Below are 20,515 nucleotides of genomic sequence, written 5' to 3'. Positions count from 1 at the left end.
AGACGGCGGCCACCCGCGCCGGCAGTGGCACGGGCTCCTGCAGCGGTCGCTGGCTGCGGCTCGCCAGCTGCTCCGCGCCCCTCGGACCGACCCTCTGCGCGCTCGTCTCCCCCGTCAGCCTACCTCGCTCCCCGGCGCCATGACGACCACTACTACATTTAAGGGCGTGGACCCCAACAGCAGGAACAGCTCCCGGTGAGGCGGCCGGGCCGCGCCCGCGCCACGCGCCGCTCGGGGTCGCGACAGCCGCTGCCCGGCGGGCCCGGCCGCTGGGGGCCGTTCGTTGGGCAGCACGCTCGGGGCGCGGCGCTCGCGCCGTCGGGGGCGGCAGGCCGGGTCTGCGGGACCGCCTTTGTGCGCGCGGGCCCCGCCCGATCCCCGCAGACCCTCCCATTCAGCGCCCCGGGCCGTGCGGGGCCGGGGAGGGTCGGCGCCGCTCGCCCGGGGGCGGGGGCGGGACGGGGCGGTGGTCCGGGGCGCGGGGCTGCCGGGGGGGGGGGGGGGGGGAGGGGGTGAGGGGAACTCTCGGGTCGGGCCTCACTGTCCCGGCCCGGGGCCCCCGCCGCCCGCTCGGACCCCGCGGGCGGAGGCGCGGGGGTCGCCCGCGGCCGCCCCCCCACGCGGCTCGCCCGGCAGGTGGCCGGGGCGGGGCCGCGCCTCGCGTGTCCCCCGCGCCCACCCGCGTCCCGCCCGCCCCGAAAGTGCCTGCCCGCCGCTAACAAAGGAAAGCCCCCGGCGCTGCCTCCGCGCCCGGCCCGAGCGGGTCTCGGCGCCCACGGCCGCGGTCCCTGCGCGTGGCCGTCCGCGCCGTCCCCTGGACGTCCGTCCGGGGCGCGGGTCTGGGCGGGGCCGGCTCGTCCATTGTCTGCAGGCCGCCGCGGGCCGGCGCAGGGGCTCTGGGTCCCCGGGCGCCGCGGGGGTCCCCGTGCCACGCGCCCCTCCAACTTGGCGCGGGGCCGGCGGCCGTGGGAGGGGGCCCACATTGTCTCGGCCGACGAGCCCCCCGTGGGAAGTGAGTGGGGCGCGGGCGGGGAGCCGCCCGAGGGAGCCCGGCGCCCACTGCGCCTGGCATCTCCGCCGCCTCGTGCTCAGCCCTGGCGGTCCGGGGGCCAGCGTGGGGGTCCTGGACCAGTGGCACAAAGGGAGCCATTTTGTGGGGCTAGGCAGGCAGGCGCAGAAATAGCGGTGTGGCAGGCGGGGGAAGTTGGGGACACAAAGCAGGCCTCCCCAGGCTGGGGAGCCGGGCGGGGACTTGGTGTCACTCATTGTCTTCCTGTCGCCCCGGAAGGTCTGCTGCGGTCTGAAGCAGCAGAGGGGCTGCTGGCCGCATGAGGAGCCGGAGTCCAGGGGCGGGGTGCTGGACACTCCCTCCAGCCTCTCTTGTCATCCTGGCAGGCACAGGCGCGCGCGGGCACACACACACACACACAAACACACACACACACACTGCAACAGATTGAACCTTGGTGTTTGAATTTTGAGCTCTGAGGTCAACTTTTTGCCCCACGACAGTGGTTGAAATGCTGATGAATAAAATTTAGGAGGTTTTATGCTTCCCAGCGAGAGCTGTGAGCACTTAGTGAAGAATTTGACCAGCAACTGTATTGCTCATGTTCATTCCAAACGGTTGCTTCTTTGAAATCATCAAAATCGTTGTTTGACTTTTTGCCAGGCTGTTTCTCTGGCATCGTCTTTTTTTATTTGATGTTTTAGAACTTCCTACCATTCCTTCTCTAATCTCACCTGATTCTCCTAATGCTCCTGGCCTTAAGCACATGTCCAGGGGCGTCCACGATGGGCAGAGATCCCAGGCCCGCTCTGGGCTTTAAACGGAGCCAGGAAAAGTCTTTTGAGAAATTGCTGTGCTCTGCCAATAGACACATTTTGGTGAAATCTCAAATAGAGAACCCTGGTTTAGTTACCATGTGGCTAGATGAGGAAGAATGGATGGGGGCGTCAGAAGAAATCAAACCGCTTTCTGGCTTTGGATCCAGATCCTTTGTTTGGGGATGTCTCCACAGCAGTGACGTCATCCCACTAGATCTCACCTGCCACGCTTGGAGAACTCAGACCTTCAGAAGTTGAAGCTAGTTCAAGCTGGTGTTTGGGTGCAAGCGTCTTTATTCATTTTATTTTTTAATTATTATTATTTTTTTTAACAACAAAATCTCCCTCCTGGCCAGTTAGGCTCTGGAGACTTTTCATCTAGCTAGACTGTGAGGATTTTAATTATGATTGGTAGGAAAAGTCGTTCTGTCCTCCCGGAGCCAAAGGGGCAGATAGTGAAGCCCATCATTTATCAGGGTGTCTGTTGATGTGGGGTACCATTCGTAATGGTTTTTAAAACATCTCTTTCCAACTTGAACATGAGAGAAAGCCCATTAATAATTTATAGTGCACCTTTAATTATGATTTAACTCGTTTCACCAAACCTGCAATTATCAGCTCTATAAAATGTCCTCTTGAACACATTTATCTTATTTCAGACTGCATTTAATCTAAGTGGATATGGATATTTAATATCCAGAACCGGAGGGTTTAAGGGTTTTTCTTTTCTTTACTCTTTGTTTCTGAGACACACCAGGTAGTGTTCAAGGATCACTCTTGGTGGCTCAGGGGATCATATGGGGTGCCAGGGATGGAACCTTGTTAACCGTGGACTGTGCGAGAGGAGCCCCTTACCTGCTGTACTGTATAGCTTCCAACCAAATTTTTTATTGTTTGGGGGCCATACTCAGTAATGCTCAGGGCTTACTCCTGGCTCTGCAGTTAGAAATTACGCCTGGTGGTGCTCAAGGGACCACGTGGGATGCCAGGAATTGAACCCAGGTTGGCCTCTGTCAAGGCAAACACCCTCCAGCTGTGCTAGCCTCCAGCCCAAAGCATAATATTTTTTAATTTTTTTAATTGAATCACAGTTTTTGTGAGATACACAGTTACAAAGTTGTTCATATTGGGATTCATTCATACAGTGTTCCAAGACCCGCTCTTCACCAGTATGCATTTCCACCACCAATGTCCCCAGAGTCCCTCCTGACCCCACCCAGACCTCTACAACAGGCACATTCCTTCTCTGTCTCTGTCTGTCTGTCCCTCTCCCTCTCCCCCTCCATCTCCACTCTCCCTCTTCCCTCCCCTCGCCTCCCTTTCTGCCCTCCCCCTCCCCCCTTTTTGGCAGGACTGCAATACTGAAAGGTTCCCCTCTTTCAGTTCTTGCTCAAGAGTGGTCATTTCCAGCTTTTTTTGTCTTAGTGGTCCCTTCTGTATCCCCCCCCCCACACACACACACACACTTGTGTCAAATTCCCAACAGTGGATGATTATTAGTTTTTTAAATATCAAAATGGTGAGGGGAGGCAGGGTGCTGCACTCAGGGCCGGGCGGGAGTGCTTGCTCTGCGCAGGAGGCCCGATTCAGTGCCCAGCAGCCCGACACGGCCCCACACCCCCCAGTAAAACAGCGGTGGGTCTTCACCCTGCCCCACAGCAGAAAGAATGGAATTTCTCTTTACTGTTGACAGATCCTGCTCCGAGGTTCAGGGAGTCTGTAGGTGGCACTATGAGAAGAATAAAATGGTCTAAATCTCTCATGAAATGAAGCTTAATGAGAAGGGCACGTGCACCACCGGCCGGGATGGGTTTGCTCTCCAGTCCCGTCTCTGTCACTTCACCTAAAGTTGGTCAGAACATATGTTTCTGGCTTTGCTCTTATTTTTTTTTTTCTTTAAAGTTTGCCTTCTAAAAACTGAAAACATAGTCGAAGCTGTAAAACACTGAAAGTTTGTAATGCGTTGGTCTAGTTGACCAGCGGGGTTTGGTTGTTGACGTTTGGATCACTTGTTTTTTCAGTGTCTGGATTTACTCTTTTAAAAAATTAGACTTGAGGGGGCTGGAGCGATAGCATAGCAGATAGGGCGTTTGCCTTGCACACAGTTGAGCTGGACTTGATTCCCAGCATCCCATATGGTCCCCCAAGCACTGCCAGGAGTAATTCCTGAGTGAAGAGCCAGGGGTAACCCCTGTGCATCGCGGGGTGTGACCCAAAAGTAAAAATATAGACTTGGGGCTGGAGTGATAGCACAGCGGGTAGAGCGTTTGCCTTGCATGTGGCTCACCTGGGTTTAATTCCAAGCATCCCATATGGTCCCTGAGCACCGCCAGGGGTAATTCCTGAGTGCAGAGCCAGGAGTAACTTCTGTGCATCGCCGAGTGTGACCCAAAAAGAAAAAAAAATATTAGACTTGTTGGGCTATAAAAATCGTATGGGGGGCTGGAGCAATACTACAGCAGGGAGGGTGTTTGCCTTGCAAGTGGCAGACCCGGGTTTGATCCCCCGCATCCCATATGGTCCCCAGCACCGCCAGGAGTGATTCTTGAGTGCAGAGCCAAAAGTAACCCTGAGCATCGCTGGGTGTGACCCCCCCCCCCCCAAAAAAAAAAAAGACCTTGCACGTGGCTGGCCCCAGAGCTTTTGGTTGGGTTTGGTTTGGGATTGAGGGCCACACAGAGCTGCTATGGGTTTTTCTTGGCCCTACACTCAGGAATTCACCCTGTTGGTGCTGGGGTACCATATGGAACGCCCAAATGGAATGGGGTTGTCTGTGTCCAGGAGTCCAAGACAAAAGCAGTACTCCACACCAGCCCTGAGGTGGGCCCGGAGGGTGTGGAACCTACCTCCCCCCACCTCAGAATTAAAGAGCTGTTGAACCAGAAGGAGCAGGCAGAGTCTAGCAAACTACTACCTGAGGGGCAGACCCCGCCCTGCCCAGCTATGTGAGGGAGGAACAAGGTTGACTCAATAAAAGCTCAACCCTGGCGATCCAGCACCTAGATAAGGTGCCTGCCTTGAACCCTGCCAGTCCCATTCTGAGCACTGAGCTGTGCGGAACCAAGTTGGAAAAACAGCAAGAATTCGCACTTGAAGGGCTGGAGAGAGGGCAGCGGGTACGGAGTTGCCTTGAACACAGCCAGGTTTGATCCGCAGCATACCCAGAGCCTTGCCAGGAGTAAGCCCTGAGTAACCCTCCAAAACAAAAACAAGGGGCTGGAGCGATGGCACAGCGGGGAGGATGTTTGCCTTGCACGTGGCCAACCTGGGTTCGATTCCCAGCATCCCATATGGTCCCCCAGCACTGCCAGGGATAATTCCTGAGTGCAGAGCCAGGAGTAACCCCTGTGCATCGCTGGGTGTGACCCAAAAAGCAAAAACAGGCAAACAAAACAAAATTTTTGAAGTACGTTGCATTCTCCCAGTTTTCTGTTGTGGATGTACATTTGATAACCGGCCTTCTTACCACCCACACCTTACTGGTTACCAGCTTACTTCCAATTTGTTTTATTTTTTGTTTTTCAGGACCACCCTGCTGGTGCTCAGGGTTTTCTCCTGGCTCTGCACTCAGAAATCACTCCTAGCTGGTGGGCAAGGGGGGAGGGAGGGGAGGATATGATGACAGGGACCCTGTGGGATGCCAGGGATCAAACCTGGGTCAACCATATGCAAGGCAAATGCCCTCCCCACTGTGCTGTTCTCCACCGCCTAGGGTAACTTTATAGGAACCTGCATATTTGTGCTTATGGGCTGCTTTATAGCTCTCCAACAAGGAAACAATTGAGGTTGAACTTCCCCCTTTCACTGGTGGATGGGGCCGATCTCAGGACTGGTGTTCACCCCAGGGGCTGTGGTGCTCCCCACAGACTTTCCTGAGGGATGGAGGTTGCATCCTGGTGCTCTTGGGCTCCTGCTCATTTGGGGGGGTGGTTTATGAGGGTGGGTACACACTCAGCTGTGCTCAGGGCTGGCTCAAGGGTCGATCCTAGGTAGACCAAACTTCCCCTCACCCCTAAGTTCTTTTTTTCAGAAATACAACCTGGGCAAGGCAGGGCGGAGTAGGGAGAGGCAGAGCGATAGAGCAGCGGGGGCGCACTTGGCTGGCTCCTGGCCGACCCAGGTTCACTCCCCGCCATTCATATGGGACCCTGAGCACTGCCAAGAGTAATTCTTGAGTGCAGAGACAGGAGTAACCCCGGAGCATCACCAGGTATATGGCCCCAAAACAGCAGAACAAAACCAACTATACATGTACATACATACCATCTCACAACTTCATACTTTCTCCTGCTACTTCAAGAGTTAGTTCAGCATTAGGGCGCATCCCTTGCAGACTGCTTAGGCACTCCTCATGCATCTCTCAGACCGAACATATTCCCAGACTAAAGTACTGTGAGAAGAGACCTACAAGGGCCAGAGTGCTACAGTACAGCGGGGAGGGCATTTGCCTGGCATGCAGATGACTGTGTTCTATCCCCGGCACCCCATACGGTCCCCCGAGCCCCACCAGAAGTGATTCCTGAGTGCAGGAGCTGCAGTGCCTGGTGGAACCAGGGCCTCTGTGCACAACACATTCAACAGCTCCTGGGGCTGATACATACTAGAGCAGTAGTATAGCAGGTAGGCACTTGCCTTGCACGTGGCAGACCCCTATTTGACTCCCACACTGTGGATGGTCCCCAAGCCCCATCAGGAATGACCCCGGAGCACAGTTCGGGGAGGCCCAACAACAAACGAGGGGGGCCTGGAGACGATTTGTTTCACTTGGGCCTCGCCTTTCAGAGGAGCTGAGCGAGCAGAGGGCAGGCTTGGGAAAGGCGGATTGACACCTGAGACCCTTCCGTCTCCAGCTGGTTTAAGGAAGCCCCGTCCTGTCACAACTGAAGGGACGGAATTCATCCTTGGAAAACCTTTCCGTAAAAGCCCGCCGTGTGTCCCATGCCATGAGTGGTGACAGGCTGAGTGGGCTTGACTTTGTCCTGGGAGGTGGCCTGGCTGAGCAAAGCACCGCTGGGGGCCCAGAGACCACACGGCCCACCTCTCTCTGACTTTGTCCTGTGCCTTGTCACCAGAGAGGCTCAGCAGCAACTTCCCCCAGGGGTCTAGTTCGGAGGCCAGACCTGGTGGGGAGGAGGGGGGTGGTGAGACAGGTGGAACCACTACACACGTGTCGGGGTCCGGTCCCATTTCAGGTCTCTGCCCTTCAGGACTTCCCGGGAACTTGGCCGAGTGTGTGCATTTGGGATGCCGCCTGAGCTCATTGTGGCTTAGGAGCTGTTTGTTTGTTTGCTCCTGTTCTCTCCACACCCAAGCTCCTCCCTGCTTTTTGCATGCGCATAGGGGAGGGATGGGGTAGCATCTCAGACCATCTTGGGACCATCTAAAACGGATGTTTTGCCATTTTTAGGGTCTTGCGGCCTCCGGGTGGCGGCTCCAATTTTTCTCTCGGCTTCGATGAACCCACAGAACAGCCGGCGAGGAGGAACAAGATGGCCTCCAGCATCTTCGGGACCCCTGAGGAGAACCCCCCTTCCTGGGCCAAGTCCGCGGGTACCGTGTGGTGCGGGGCTTGGGGGCGACAGTGGGGCGCGGATGAGCCAAAGCTCCTCTTGGCGATCGGAGCGGGGAGGGCGCTGGGCCCCTGGGGACGCCTGAGTGCTCCCCGAGTAAGCCCGCGGCTGGGTGGGGCTCGGGAACAAACAACAAGTGGCAGGAGGCCAGGGATGTGGCGCAAGCGAGTGAGACCTGGGTCCTGTTCCAGGGGTGCGGAGGGTCATGGTGATGCCCTGTGGGAGTGGGAGTCCCGCCCCTCGTACCTCCTTTTCTCCCCTTGTTCCCACCAGGACACTCACCTAAGGGGTCAGCCACTAAGGGTGAGGTTTTGTTATTATAACTGTTGTTGGGTTTGGGGCCACACCCAGTGATGCTCAGGGCTCATTCCTGGCTCTGTGTTCAGGGGGACCGTGTGGGGTGCTGGGGTTACCCCTGAGCCTGTTATGTGCAGCGCAAGTGCCTGACTCGCTCAGCTACGCCCTGCCCTCCATGGGTCTCTGTCTCAGTCCTCACACTCTGTTTGGCTTCAGGTGCCAAGTCAAACAGCGGCAGGGAAGAGGCGGAGTCATCAGGACCCCAGACCCGCAGCGCAACTGAAGCCAGCGCTGGAGACTTCATGGAGCTGAAGGTCAGCACCCACGTGGGGAGCAACAGGCTCGGGTCCATGGTTTAGCTTCGAACCCCCCTCCCCCCCACTCCCCACCCCATGGTCCCAAGTGCGGTCCCAAGTGCGATAGGACTGCCCAGGGTTCCATGGGGCATCGGCCTGGGGGCACACTGGGAGGCTTACAGGTAAGGGTCAGTCAATAGAATCGATCAGATAAGGGCAGTGCCAGGCTCCAGGTCTCACTCACTTCCTGCATCTCTCCTGGAGGGTTTTTATTTATTTATTTATTTGTCTTTTGGGCCACAGCTGGTGGTGCTCAGGGGTTACTCCTGGCTCTGCACTCAGGAATTACTTCTGGTGGTGCTCATCCCCATATGGGGATCAAACCCGGGTCAGCCGCATATACAGCAAACGCCCTACCTGCTGTGCTATGACTCTGAGCCTCTTCTTTTTTTTTTTTTTTTTTTTTTTTTTTTTGCTAGGGGCCCCCACTTTGGTGCTTGGAGCCATTTGTGCCTCTGTGACTAGGGGACTCTGGCTTCTGGGGATGAGTCTGGGCCCCAGGCGCAGAGCGTGCACTAGCTACCTTGCTCACATAGGGGATGGACTCCCAGGTGATGCTCAGGAGCCTGGGGGCCCCACTGGCAGGCACCTGCATGCATGCTATCACACATGCATCTTATCACGCGTGCATCCTGATCACGGTGCCAATTGCCAGCTCCTATTTTATGTTTTTCCATTTATTTATTTATTTATTTGCTTTTGGGTCACACCCGGCGGTACTCAGGGGTTACTCCTGGCTCTGCACTCAGGCATTACTCCTGGCGGTGCTCAAGGGACAATATGAGATGCTGCTGATCGAACCTGGGTCGGCCACGTGCAAGGCAAACGCCCTACCCGCTGTACTATCGCTCCAGCCTCTTTTTTCCTTGTTTTCTGGGCCACTCCCAGCAGTGCTCAGGGCTTATTCCTGGCTCTGCTCAGGAATCACTCCTGCTGGGCAGAGGGAGGTTGAGGAGCATATGGGATGCCGCGGATCAATCCCAGCATGGCTGCGTGCCAAGGCCAGCGCCCTGCCCGCTGTGCTTCTGCACTGTCCCCTGCCCCCACTTTTTTTTCTTTTGTGTGCACATTTGTGCACCCATCGAGCACAGTGCTGGGGATGAAAGATGGGGTTTGCACTCGTGGAGCAAGTACTCTGCCACTGAGCCATGTCCTTGGCTCCCCCATTCTTCTTTTCAGGGGTGGGGGCACACCCAGCAATGCTTAGGGCTTACTCCTGGCTCTGCACTTAGGGTCACGACTGACAGGGCTCAGGGCACCACACAGGGTGCAGGGGTTGAACCCAGGTTGGCCATGTGCAAGGCACGCGCCTTCACCTGCCGTAATTCACTCTAGTCCTCAGTTTCCTTTCCCTAGAAGATCCCCTGAGGGCCAGAGAGAGGGCCCAAGGGTGAGCACAGGCTTCGCCCGCAGGAGGCCTGGATTTAGCTCCCTGTTTCTCTGTCTGCTCCTTCCCCAAAGAAAAAGAAATATGCTCTGAAAAGCTGATGGGTAGGAGGGCACCAGCCTGGGTGTTTGGGTTTCAGATAGAGGGTAACTCCACGCCTGCCCCCTCTCCAGCCCCTGCGCTGGCTTGGCCCCTTAGGAGTTCCGTTCTGAAGTAACCATCTCTTTCTCTCTCCCAGGGGGAAGGTGAAGTTCACGGTGAGTATCCAGTGCCTCATTTCTGCTGCTTTGTGGGCTTCCCTGATTCCAGTGTGTCTCGGGAGAAGGTGTGGGGCTGCGGGTGACTCCTGGTAGGGGAGAAGAGAAGATGAGCCAGCAGGCTGGTGACAGTGCCCGTGTGCTCAGGGTCCCCAGGGCACCCCTACAGGGCAGCACCAGCCGCTCTTGCTCATCCCAGGAACAGCCTCTCGTGATTTACACTCAAGTTGGTTCATGGTTTTTGAGGATTTTTTGGTGACGGGGGGGCATTAGAGCCACACCTGGCAGTGGTCGTGGGGACTCCTGACTCTGTGCCCAATGAGGTTCAGGGACCCTGTGGGGTGCCCAGGATCTGGGACTTTCTGGCAGTGCGTGGTGACCATCTGCGATGCTGGCGACTCAGCTCGGGGTGCACGACCAGTGCCTCGAGCTGTCCTGTCTCCCCCGGCCCCCAGATTTTCCTGAGTTGCTTCCTCAGCAAGATCTTGGACCGTGTGATCGTGTAAATTATGACGCTGGGGCAGATGCAGACTTCAGTTAGCAGCTATCACCAATTACCTGCAGGCTGAGCTATAATCATTTCCTTAACTGCATTACCTCTTTGAAGTGTTTATTGGCACTTCTCTAACCTGCGGGAGGCACTGCTGACGTGGGTAATGGAGGGGTACAGAGGGTGGGGTGCGGCCTCCGTCTAGGGGTGAAGCCTGTGGTTCACGGGGCCCTTCCCTTCCCCTGTCAGTTCTGTGGTCTCAGTGAAAGGCACATGGCCCAGCCCCACCTCCCGCTTCCGCCGTCTCTCAGACACGATTTCCGGGGGGCATGGTTGGGGGCTACAGCGGGAGAAGAATCTTCTCTTTGTTTTTATGGGGGGCAACACCCAGTGGTGCCTGGGCTTCCTCCTGGCATTCGGGGACCCTGTGGGGTGCCTAGGATCTGGGCCGGTAGCAGCGTGTCCAGGAAGAGAGTTTTCTCGTCACTGTCGCCCGGCACTGTGTGGCCAGCTCACTCCTCTTCAGATGGTTCTGAAGGTTTACAGCTGTCCAGGAGCTTTTGAGTCTGTGTGTGGGCCAACCATTAAACCTGGACCAGCTGCAAGGCCAGCGCCATGCCCTCTGTACAGTCACTCCTGCCTGTGTTTCTTGTCTTTTGTTTTTTTCTCATGCATACAAGGGCTCTCCCAGGAAGCCCCACCCTGAGCCTTGCTTGTCACCATTTGGTCCTTAGAGTGAGGCAAGTTCTTTAATGTTCATTTTGCTTATTGCCATCCTAAAGAAAGAGTTGAAGGATTTTTTTGTTTGTTTTGGGTGTTTTGTTTGTTTGTTTGTTTGTGGGGTGTTCCCAGGCATGGTCTGGTAGCCTTGGAGTGCCAAGGATCCAACTCAGGACATTGCACATGGCTAGGGATGTGCCTTCCTACTGGGCTACCTCTCTGGCCCAGAATGACCATGGATGGGCTGGTGGGAAAAGTCAGCATCATCTGCAGGCAGTTTGGGGGGGGGGGGGCGTGAGTCCCCACCGTGGAGCGTGTGTGGTCACTGTGGGGTAAACGTGCTCATTACTGCCTTCCTGGCTGACGGTTACCTCCCTGGTGGGTGCATGGGAAAGACAGGTCAGGACTTGATTCCTGTTCCCTGTTTGTCTGTCCTGTGGTTCTGTTTCCGGGGGATTGTGTTTGTTTCTGTCCCACACTCAGCCTGTGCTCAGGGCTGACTCCAGGTTCTGCTCATTGATGGCTCCTAGTAGGGCTCAGGGGACCTGCAGTGTGGCCGGGATGGACCCAGGCCTGCCGCTTGCATACCAGGCGCCTTCCCATGGGACAGTCTTGCCTGTCTGGGCTGGGTTTTGGTTTTGCCTCTTTTATTTATTTATTTATTTATTTATGGCTTTTTGTGTCACACCTGGTGATGCCCAAGGGATCATATGGGATGCCAGGGAATGACCCCAGATCACTGTGTGCAAGGCACACACATTCCCTGCTGTGCTACTGCTTGGCTTCCTGCTTTTGCCTTTGCCAGTGGCTTTTGCTTCTATCTGCAGGAAGCTGGATGGATTTCTGAGGTCCTTGGAGGGCAGCTAAGACAGACAGATTGTTGCTAATATTGATGCTTCAGCTTCCCCCTTTCCGGTAAAGAGATGGGAGACACTCCCAGGCTGCCTTGGGTTCCCTTTGTTTGTAGAGCAGGAGAGTTGTCACATTGCAGAGTTGCCTGCCAGATTTTTTTCCTCATAGTTGAATAGTACAGATTACACTAATCGTGTAATATAGGTCATTGGACACAATCCATGCAGCGTTACTTGCTTCGATAGAATGTTCCATACTCAATACAGTACAGTAATGAGTCACAGGAGGAGCTGAGGAGATAGTACAGCAGGGAGAGCGTTTGCCTTGTACACTGCTGACCTGGGTTCAGGCCATATAGTCCCCCAAGCACTGCCAGGAGTGACCCCTGGCTCAGAACCAGAAGTAAGCCCAGAGCACCGCTGGGTGTGACCAACAAAAGAAAAATTCTGTTTTTTCTCATTTAAGGCCCCTTTTGCCTTAGATAATTCAAACCTTGCTACACTGGTTTTAGGAATGCAAACTTTTACGACTGAGTGTTTGAGAATTCTTTTTCAAAATTTGAATTTTCATGTGTGTTCAATCTGGGCCTGTACAACATTTTTTCTTTTTGGTGTGGAGGGGCATGCCTGGAGGTGTTCAGGGGGTGACCACTCCTGGCAGTGCTGGGAGGCCCTCGGAGGTGCCAGGGATCGAGCCCGGGCCATCCACTTGCATAGCAGAGGCTTTCCGCTGTGCTGCCTCTCTAGCCCCTCACAATTCATTCAACTTTGCACACACCTTTGACACTGAATTCAAGATTTTTCTAGTTTTGGAAACAATGTGCTTAAACATGAGTTTTGATAGCAGCCAGGAGGATAGGACAGAGGATAGGGCACTTGCTCTGTACACGCGTGGCTTTGATCCCTGACACCCCATAGGACCCCCCAAGCCATGCCAGGAGTGACCCCTCAGCACAGAGCCAGAGTGAGCCCTGAGAACCACCAGGTGTGGTCCCCAAATCAACAAAAATAAATCCTCTGAGTCACAGGATGTGCTGGTGAAAAATATTACAAATCAATCAGTGAATCAGCCCCGCAGTATTTGGAGTTTTGGGTAGTGCTACTCCAGCCGCGTATGGTTTTCCCCAGTTAATCCCATGAGAATTTCTGGCTGGTGGGGTTTCTAAAAATCGCCAAGGGCCTGAGATCCTGCAGAGGCTGCAGCACATACTTTGCATACCGGAACCCTCTCTGGCACTTATAAAGCACAGCTCAGGGCCAGGGAGATCGTGCAGCTGGGCCCAAGGCTGCCTGGCACACTGCCCACCCGGCTTCAGTCTCCTGTGTCCCCTGAGCACTGCCGACTATGGCCCCACACACCTTGCTTATCTGAGCCTATGGACTGTACACACACACACACACACACACCTAGCAGCGTTGCATCACTGGACCAAGTATTTCAGGGAGTGGCCCCTGAGCCCCTAGAACATTGCTAGGGACCTGCTACTGGAAAAAGGAAAAGTCATAAGGGATGAGGGAAAGCTCTGCATTTATTGGGGGGTGGGAGGGACACCTGGCAAGGCTCACCTGGCTCTGCACGTGGGGATCACTCCTGGGTAGGGCAGTACAGTGGGTAGGACATCTGCCTTGTACGCAGATGGGTTTGGTCCCCAGCAGCATCCCCTAGGGTTCCCCATACACAGCCAGGAGTACTTCCTGAGTACAGGGCCCAGTGTGACTAAAAAATCCCAGCTCTGACTGCTGAGGGTGGGTTTCACTCTGTGGCCAGGCCGGCTTGGGAGGGTGGGAGCACACGGGACCGCATGACCCCCAAGCACTGCTGATGCTACTGACCCACCGAGGTGAGCCAGGAGTAGTCCAAAAAACTAATCTCTTGGTTCCAGAGAGTTAGTACAGCAGGTGAGGTAAGGCACTTAGCTTGCATGTGGCCAGCCCAGGTCAATCACGGCACTGTGTGACTGATTTACCCACACCCGCCAGGGAGTCCCCGAACAAGCTCTGACCTCCCCTGAATGGAGTTGGTGATCTTGTGCTCCATCTTCCTAGAAAACACGGATGCAGATTTGCAGGCCCAGAGTGAAGAGAAGCCGGTGCCCGCCGCCCCCGTGCCCAGCCCCGTGGCGCCAGCCCCAGTGCCATCCCGGAGAAACCCTCCTGGTGGCAAGTCCAGCCTGGTCCTGGGTTAGCCCCGCCTCCCCGCGCCTGTTGGTGTGTGTATGTGTGTGCGTGCATTTTCTCCGTGCTCGTGAACTACACAACTTGAGCCTGAACATCTTTCTGATTTGTTTCATTAAAAAAGAAGCACTTTATGTACTGCTGTCTTTTTGTTTTGTTTTGTTTGTTTTTTCCCCCTCTGGTAAACAGGTTTTTCTCTCTCTCTTTCTCTCTCTGTCCCGACTTCTCGGTCTTTGGGTCATGCGTGAGTGTTACCCAGTAGTAGATTGAAGGGCACGTTTAGTGACAGTACCGTGTTCAGAAGAACCAATAATCTGGTCCCAGCTGTTCAAGGATCTTTTTTGTACTGAGGTTTTCTGAAAACGTTTTTCTCATCAGCTTGACTGGGGTCCCCCAAGCCAACAATCGGTGGCCCCCAGCACGAGGCTGGCCCTCAGCCCCCCCTTCTCCATGGCACTGCCCTCAATGTGTGCCCTTGGCTAAAAGTACCTTCCTGTGCCACATGGATCCACAGAGGCCTGCGGCTCGCCTTGCTGCCTGCAAAGCAAAGAAACTGCCTTCTTTTTTGGAACCTTAAAAACAAGCCAGATCCTTCCTTGGCTGGCTGGTGAGCAAAGCTGCTGCCGCCACAGGGGGAAAAAAATTTTTTTAATGACTTTGGTGTTGCCACAAACTGATCGATCCCAAGTAGGGGTGCAAGCCAGGGCCCCCCACATGTGGGGGTCTCTGCAGACCTGGGGGAGGGGCAATTCCCTTCTCAGATGGCTGGACGCTGTGTGCTTGGTGCTGGTGCTTGAGTCCCCACCCGCTCGTGTGTTGTTCTTCAGCATCCTGGACTGTTGCTTAAGTAAACAAGTACAAATTTTGAAACCTTGTGTGCTGTGTGGTCTTTTTTGCCCAGTCGTGTCTGTTCCCTCCCTAGCTACTCTGGAAGTGACTTTGGCCACCCACGGATAGGTGTGGCACTCCAGTCAGGAGACCCAGGGAGCAGCCAGCTTCCCTAAAGAAACCAGGTTCAAGGGGCCTGGGCGATGGCACTCGGCCAACCCAGGTTCAATCCCCGACAATCCATGTGGTCCACTAAGCACCCCCAGGAGTAATTCCTGAGGGCAGAGATAGGACATGACCCAAAAAGGAAAAAAAAAAACAGGTTAAGCCTGACAGGCCAAAGCAGAGAGGGTGCTTGTCTTGTACATGGCCGACCCGGGTTCAATCTCTGGTATCTCATGGACAGTTCTCACCGTCAGGAGTGATCCTTGAGCCAGGAAGAACCCCTGAGTACTGCCAGGTATGGCCCCAAACCCAAAAAAGTCAGACTGAGCAGGGGCTGGCCACCTAGAGGAGGTCCAGCTCACCCCCAGGGTCTCACGGTTCCCTGGCAAAGCCCCCACAAAAGAAAGAAAAAGGGGGTAGACAGAATTGGAGATGCCAAGATTATAATTACCTGTGAGATTCCAGAGGTGCTGGGGTACGGGACTCCAGCGTTCAGTGGCCGAGAGCCGCCTCCCAAGGCTGGACAACAGGGATGGAGGACGTATGAAGGACCCAGGGAACAAACTCCCCTCCCCAGCGTAGTCCGATCTCTCCCTTACAGCACAATCACAGACATAGTCCCAGTCATTTTAGTCCCTCTTCCTCATCCTATGTCCTCTCAGTTCTCTTTCTAGTTCCCTCTTTCCCCTTACAGCACAGTAATACAGAAATTGTGAAGGGTGAGGGTACACATAGGTGGGGTTCATTATAACAAACAGATGTAAATTTCCTTCAGGGGAAATTCTAGGGGATTAACTCAAGGACAAAATCTCACCTGAGGTTTAAGACTCCAGATTACTAGATCAGCTCAAGGGCCCGATTCCACCCAGGGTGTATTGCTTTCTCTTTTCTTCAGCTAGTAATTCATTTAAACGATTCATACAAGCAATCATAGTAAATTTACTTATATTTCTAGTCATTTTGTATGAACACAGTAAGATATATTAAGCTTAAAGGTTGGCTCTTGGGGCTGGAGCGATAGCACAGCAGGTAGAGCATTTACCTTGCACTCGGCCAACCCGGGTTCGATTCCCAGCGTCCCATATGGTCCCCTGAGCACCCCCCTGAGCACTGCCAGGAGTTAATTCCTGAGTGCAGAGCCAGGAGTAACCCCTGTGCATCGCCAAAATCATATCCCAGACCACAGTCCTCAAGCCAGGTTAGTCTTTCCTAATCCCAGAAGGGTCCTTATTCAATTCTTTTTTGGTCATGACAGAGTTTGTCCATGACCATGCTCTTAACTTAAGGTACTTAGCTTGATCCCTTTCGATGCCAGGGTAGCTTACAGCTTGCCCTGGGTCCATCCAGTCCCTTCATTGCGACCCTGCTTTTGGAGTGCTAGGAACTAAGGGCAACTGAGGCTTAAGTCAAATAAATATGGATACCCAAGAGTAAATATTATTTCAGAGTCAATTAACTCCCATGTTACAAAGCATAGCATGAACTGTCTCCCTGTGTCTATACTAAAAGGACATTGCTAAATCATGCAAGTAACATAAAGGAAAGAGAAAAGCAATATAGGATTATTAGTGCTTGATGGAATTGGGTGTGCCTCAGGGGCACTGCTGTAGGAGTAGCAATAAACCTAAACTCCCTAGGGAGGAGCAAGGACAACCCAATGTATTTTTGTTTGATTTTTGCTTTTTGGGTCACACCCGGCAAAGCTCAGGAATCCTGGCTCTGCACTCAGGAATTACTCCTGGCAGTACTGGGGGGAATAAGAAAAGCTGGGGATCAGACCCGGGTAGGCTACATGCAAGGCAAATGCCCTACCCGCTGTACTACTGCTCTGACCTGGACAACCTTATGTTATCCAACAATTACCAATGTTAATGGGAAGAGAAATAGTGGGTAACTGAGCCCATACTAGACGTTGGCCAATCCGAGAGAGCTCACGCTTATTCCTGGCTCTGCATTCACAGATCACTCTTGGCAGGGTCAGGGGCCCCGCGGGGTGCAGGGCACCTCACCTGGGTCAGCCGTATGTGAAGCAAGCGCCTTCCCCGCAGGACTGCTGCTCCAGCCCCCAACTCTAATCTGTTGGAGACTCAGCATGTACCTGTCCAGGCAGTAACTTCAGATGTGCTCCTGCAGGAGGCTTGCGGTTGCCGGGAAAGGGGCCAGAAGGAAGGGAAGGCCCAGCCAGTGGGGTGCTGCACCAGACAAGGGGCGTGAGACACAGGATAGGACACTTTCTGGGTAGCTCAGAGCGGGGAGGGGGCTTGCCTTAGTGCTATCAACCTGGGTTCCATCCCTGGTATCCTCTAAAGTCCCCTGAGCACGGCCAGGATAGATCCTTGAGCTCCTAGCCAGGAAGAACCCCTGAGCATCACCCAGTGTGACCAAAGCCAAAAAAAAAAAAAAAAAAGATTGAATAAACACTTCCCAGGCATTAAGTTCCAGGACACAGAGCTGCCTTTCAGGCTGTGTCATGGGGTCAGCTGTGTTGCTTCAGCTTGTTATTTGGGGTTTCCTAAGAGATGTCTCAACTAGATCACCACTAACTAGCTCACCCCTCCCCTGATTCGAGATGACTCAGGCACCGTGCAAACCCTCTGGCTCTCAGGCTTCTGGGGAGAACAGAAAGATGGTTAGGATGGTCCATCTTTCTGGATCTTACTGGACATGGCCCAGAGTGCCAGCACCCTTCCCATTTCAGCTCGGTGCCCCTCCAAATACCACCAGAGTGAACATTTCCGGGAGCAGGGAGACAGTACAGGAGGGGTTAAGGTGTTTGCAGGGGCAGACGGCTTCAATTCCTGGCACCCGCCATCCCTGAGCACAGCCAAGCTCTAAGAACTTGTGTCACATGAGGTCGGTGCAATAGTACAGCTGGTAAGGCAATTTACTCACAGGTAGTTGACCCAGGTTCGATTCCCAGCAGTCCATAAGGTCCTGAGCCCCGTGAGGAGTGACCCCAGGGAACAGAGCCAAGAGTAAGCCTTGAGTACCGCAGTGTGTGGCCCCAAAACAAAAATACTATGTCACAACTTGCGGCTTTCATTTTCTGTTTTTTTTCTCCTATGACTAATCAAAGGTCTTGTGGGAGGGACAGTTCTTCTGCCCATCATGTTTAGTTTTATTTCTACAAGGTTGGTTTTTTTTTTTTTAAGCTCTTGGGCCACACCCAGCAGTGCTGAGGGCTGACCCCTGGCTCTGCAACCAAGAATCACTCCTTGTGGTGCTCAGGGAACCAACCACATGGGAAGCCAGGGATTGAACTCAAATTGGCCATGTGCAAGGCAAAGGCCCTCCCCACTGTGCTATGGCTCCGGCCCAGAGCTGGCCAGTTTTAGGAAACGCTATTAATCTTGTTGGCTAAGCACACCCAGTGTTCATACTAGAAAGCTCAGAAAAAGAGGGAAGAATAGCAGGGAGAGCAGATTCACAGCGATCTGACTGGAATGGTGGTGGGCGGAAACTGGGCAAGGCAAGGGCTGATGGGTTGGCTGGGAATGGGAGGAAATGGTGTTTGTTTTGTTTTGTTTTGTTTTGTTTGCTTTTTGGGTCACACCCAGCGATGCACAGGGGTTACTCCTAGCTCTGCACTCAGGAATCACCCCCGGCGGTGCTCAGGGAACCATATGGGATAATGGGAATTGAACCCAGGTTGGCCACAAGACAAAACGCCCTACCTGCTGTGCTATTGCTCCAGCCCCAATGGGTGGAAATCTTGACTTACAATGTGCATTTGAAACACATCAGGGAGACACATTCCCAATTTAGAATGGAAATTGTACTGGAGCTGGAGCTACAATACAGCCCAAATGTTCCCCCGAGCCACTCCAGGAGTGTAATTCAGTGCTGACCCAGGTTTTATCCCCAGCATCCCATATAATCCATCACCAGGAGTAATTCATGAGTGCAGAGCCAGGAGTAATTCCTGAGCATCGGGGGGTGCGACCCTCCCAAAAAAAGTAAAGAAAAAAAACAAAGAACCCATCAAACAATAAAAGGTAAAGGTAAAGGCCCTCCCGTTGATCGTCGATTTGCTCGAGCGGGCCCAGTAACGTCTCCATTGGAGACTTTGTTGTTACTGTGTCTGGCATATCAAATACTCTCGGTAGCTTGCCGGGCTCTCCGAGAGGGGCGGAGGAATCGAACTCGGGTCGGCCATGTTGGCCGCGTGTAAGGCAAACGCCCTACCCGCTATCGCTCCAGCCCATCAAACAATAACACCTTATTTTGGAAAAAGATCAACCAGTGTCACAGCAATAAATTTACATAAATTTATTAAGAGACAAAAACTGGACTAGAGAGTACAGCGGGTAAGACACTTGCCTTGCACCAACTGGGTGCGGGTGCAATCCCTGGCATGCCATCTGGTCCCAGGATCCCCACCAGCAGTGACTCCTGAACGCTGAGCCAGGAGTAATTCTTGTACTTGGCACCGGAAACGGCCAGGAGGCTCGGAGTGCGTCACAAGGTGTGGTCTGGAAATAAAACCGAAACAACCGAGGTGGCAAAGAGTCTGCCCTACCCCGCGCTGGCCCGGTTCTATCCCCGGCACCCCATGCATTCCCGAGTCCCTGCCAGGAGTGATCCCTGAGTTGGGATCCAGGAGTAAACCCTGAGCAACTAGCACTACCGGGTGTGATCTAAAAACAATAAAAAACAGGAGGAAAGAACCCGCGGAGGACTGATTGCTAATGCCGCCGCTTCCTCCTTTGAAAACCAGCAGTTGGAGCTATAATACAGTGGATCGGGTGCTTGTCTTGCACACGGCCAGCCTGGGCTGGATCCCCTGGACACCACAGGGTCCCCAGAGCACGGCCTGGGATGTGGGGTGCACGCAGCCCCGTCCCCGAGCCGCCTGTCCTCAGGGACAAATAGCCTGGGTACCCCGGTGCCTCCAGCAGGACGCGGACGCCCCGGATCCCACCGCACCCGGCGCTAACTGCGCGGGGAGCCCTGGGGGGCGCCGAGGACTGGGCCCGGGGCCGGGTGCGTGCCAGGCAAACTGCCCGCGGCGCTCATTGCCCGGTGTCTTGGGTGGTCGCTCTGCCCGGCCCTGCAAGGGCTACCGCGGGCCTCCTGGGGGGGAGAGGATCAGCGCCCCGTCGGCTCCAGGGCGGGCGCGGCCCCCGGGGCTGCAGGTGAGGGGTCAGGCCCATCGGGGTGCGAGGACCAAAAGACCGCCCCGAACCCCGCCGGGGGCGGTGCCGCATGCAAATGAGCCCCGACGGCCCCGCCCGCGGGCGCCCCGGAAGCGCGAGCTCGGCCGACCCGCACGCTTCCCGTCGCCGCCCAGCGCCCGGCCGCCCCGCGCGCCCCCGGTCGCCCCGCGCGCTCCGGCGCTGCGCCCCCCGACCGCCCCGCGAGCCCCGGAGCTGCGGCCCCGATCGCCACGCGCCCGACCGCCCCTTGCGCCCCCTGATCGCCCCGCGCGCTCCCGCCCTGTGCCCCCCGATCGCCCTGCGCCCCGACCACCCCGCGCGTCCCGGTGCTGAGCCCCCGGATCGCCCCGCGCCCCGATCGCCCCGCGCGCTTCCCGCCGCCGCCCCACGCGCCCCGGCCGTCTCGCGCGCCCCGGCGTTGCATCCCCCGATCGCC

At 55.1% G+C, this 20,515-nt stretch overlaps 1 protein-coding gene across 1 annotated transcript; it reads left to right on the top strand.

Moving 5' to 3' along the window:
- Positions 1–14,068, top strand: JPT1 (Jupiter microtubule associated homolog 1). Its single transcript, XM_056137887.1, has 5 exons — positions 1–195; positions 7,235–7,377; positions 7,911–8,008; positions 9,676–9,694; positions 13,802–14,068. Exons 1-5 carry the CDS (start codon positions 140–142, stop codon positions 13,939–13,941), a joined length of 456 nt encoding a protein of 151 aa, XP_055993862.1. The 5' UTR covers positions 1–139; the 3' UTR covers positions 13,942–14,068.
- Positions 14,069–20,515: the final 6,447 nt, after the last annotated feature.

Source organism: Sorex fumeus, unplaced genomic scaffold, assembly GCF_029834395.1.
Source record: "Sorex fumeus unplaced genomic scaffold, SorFum_2.1 ptg000128l, whole genome shotgun sequence".
NCBI lineage: Eukaryota > Metazoa > Chordata > Mammalia > Eulipotyphla > Soricidae > Sorex > Sorex fumeus.
This window is presented reverse-complemented; position numbering and strand designations above follow the sequence as displayed.

Coding starts and splice junctions, on each gene's coding strand:
- JPT1 (XM_056137887.1), top strand. CDS start 140: ATGACGACCACTACTACATTTAAGGGCGTGGACCCCAACAGCAGGAAC. Junction 196..7,234: donor AACAGCAGGAACAGCTCCCG/GTGAGGCGGCCG, acceptor TGCCATTTTTAG/GGTCTTGCGGCCTCCGGGTG. Junction 7,378..7,910: donor TTCCTGGGCCAAGTCCGCGG/GTACCGTGTGGT, acceptor GTTTGGCTTCAG/GTGCCAAGTCAAACAGCGGC.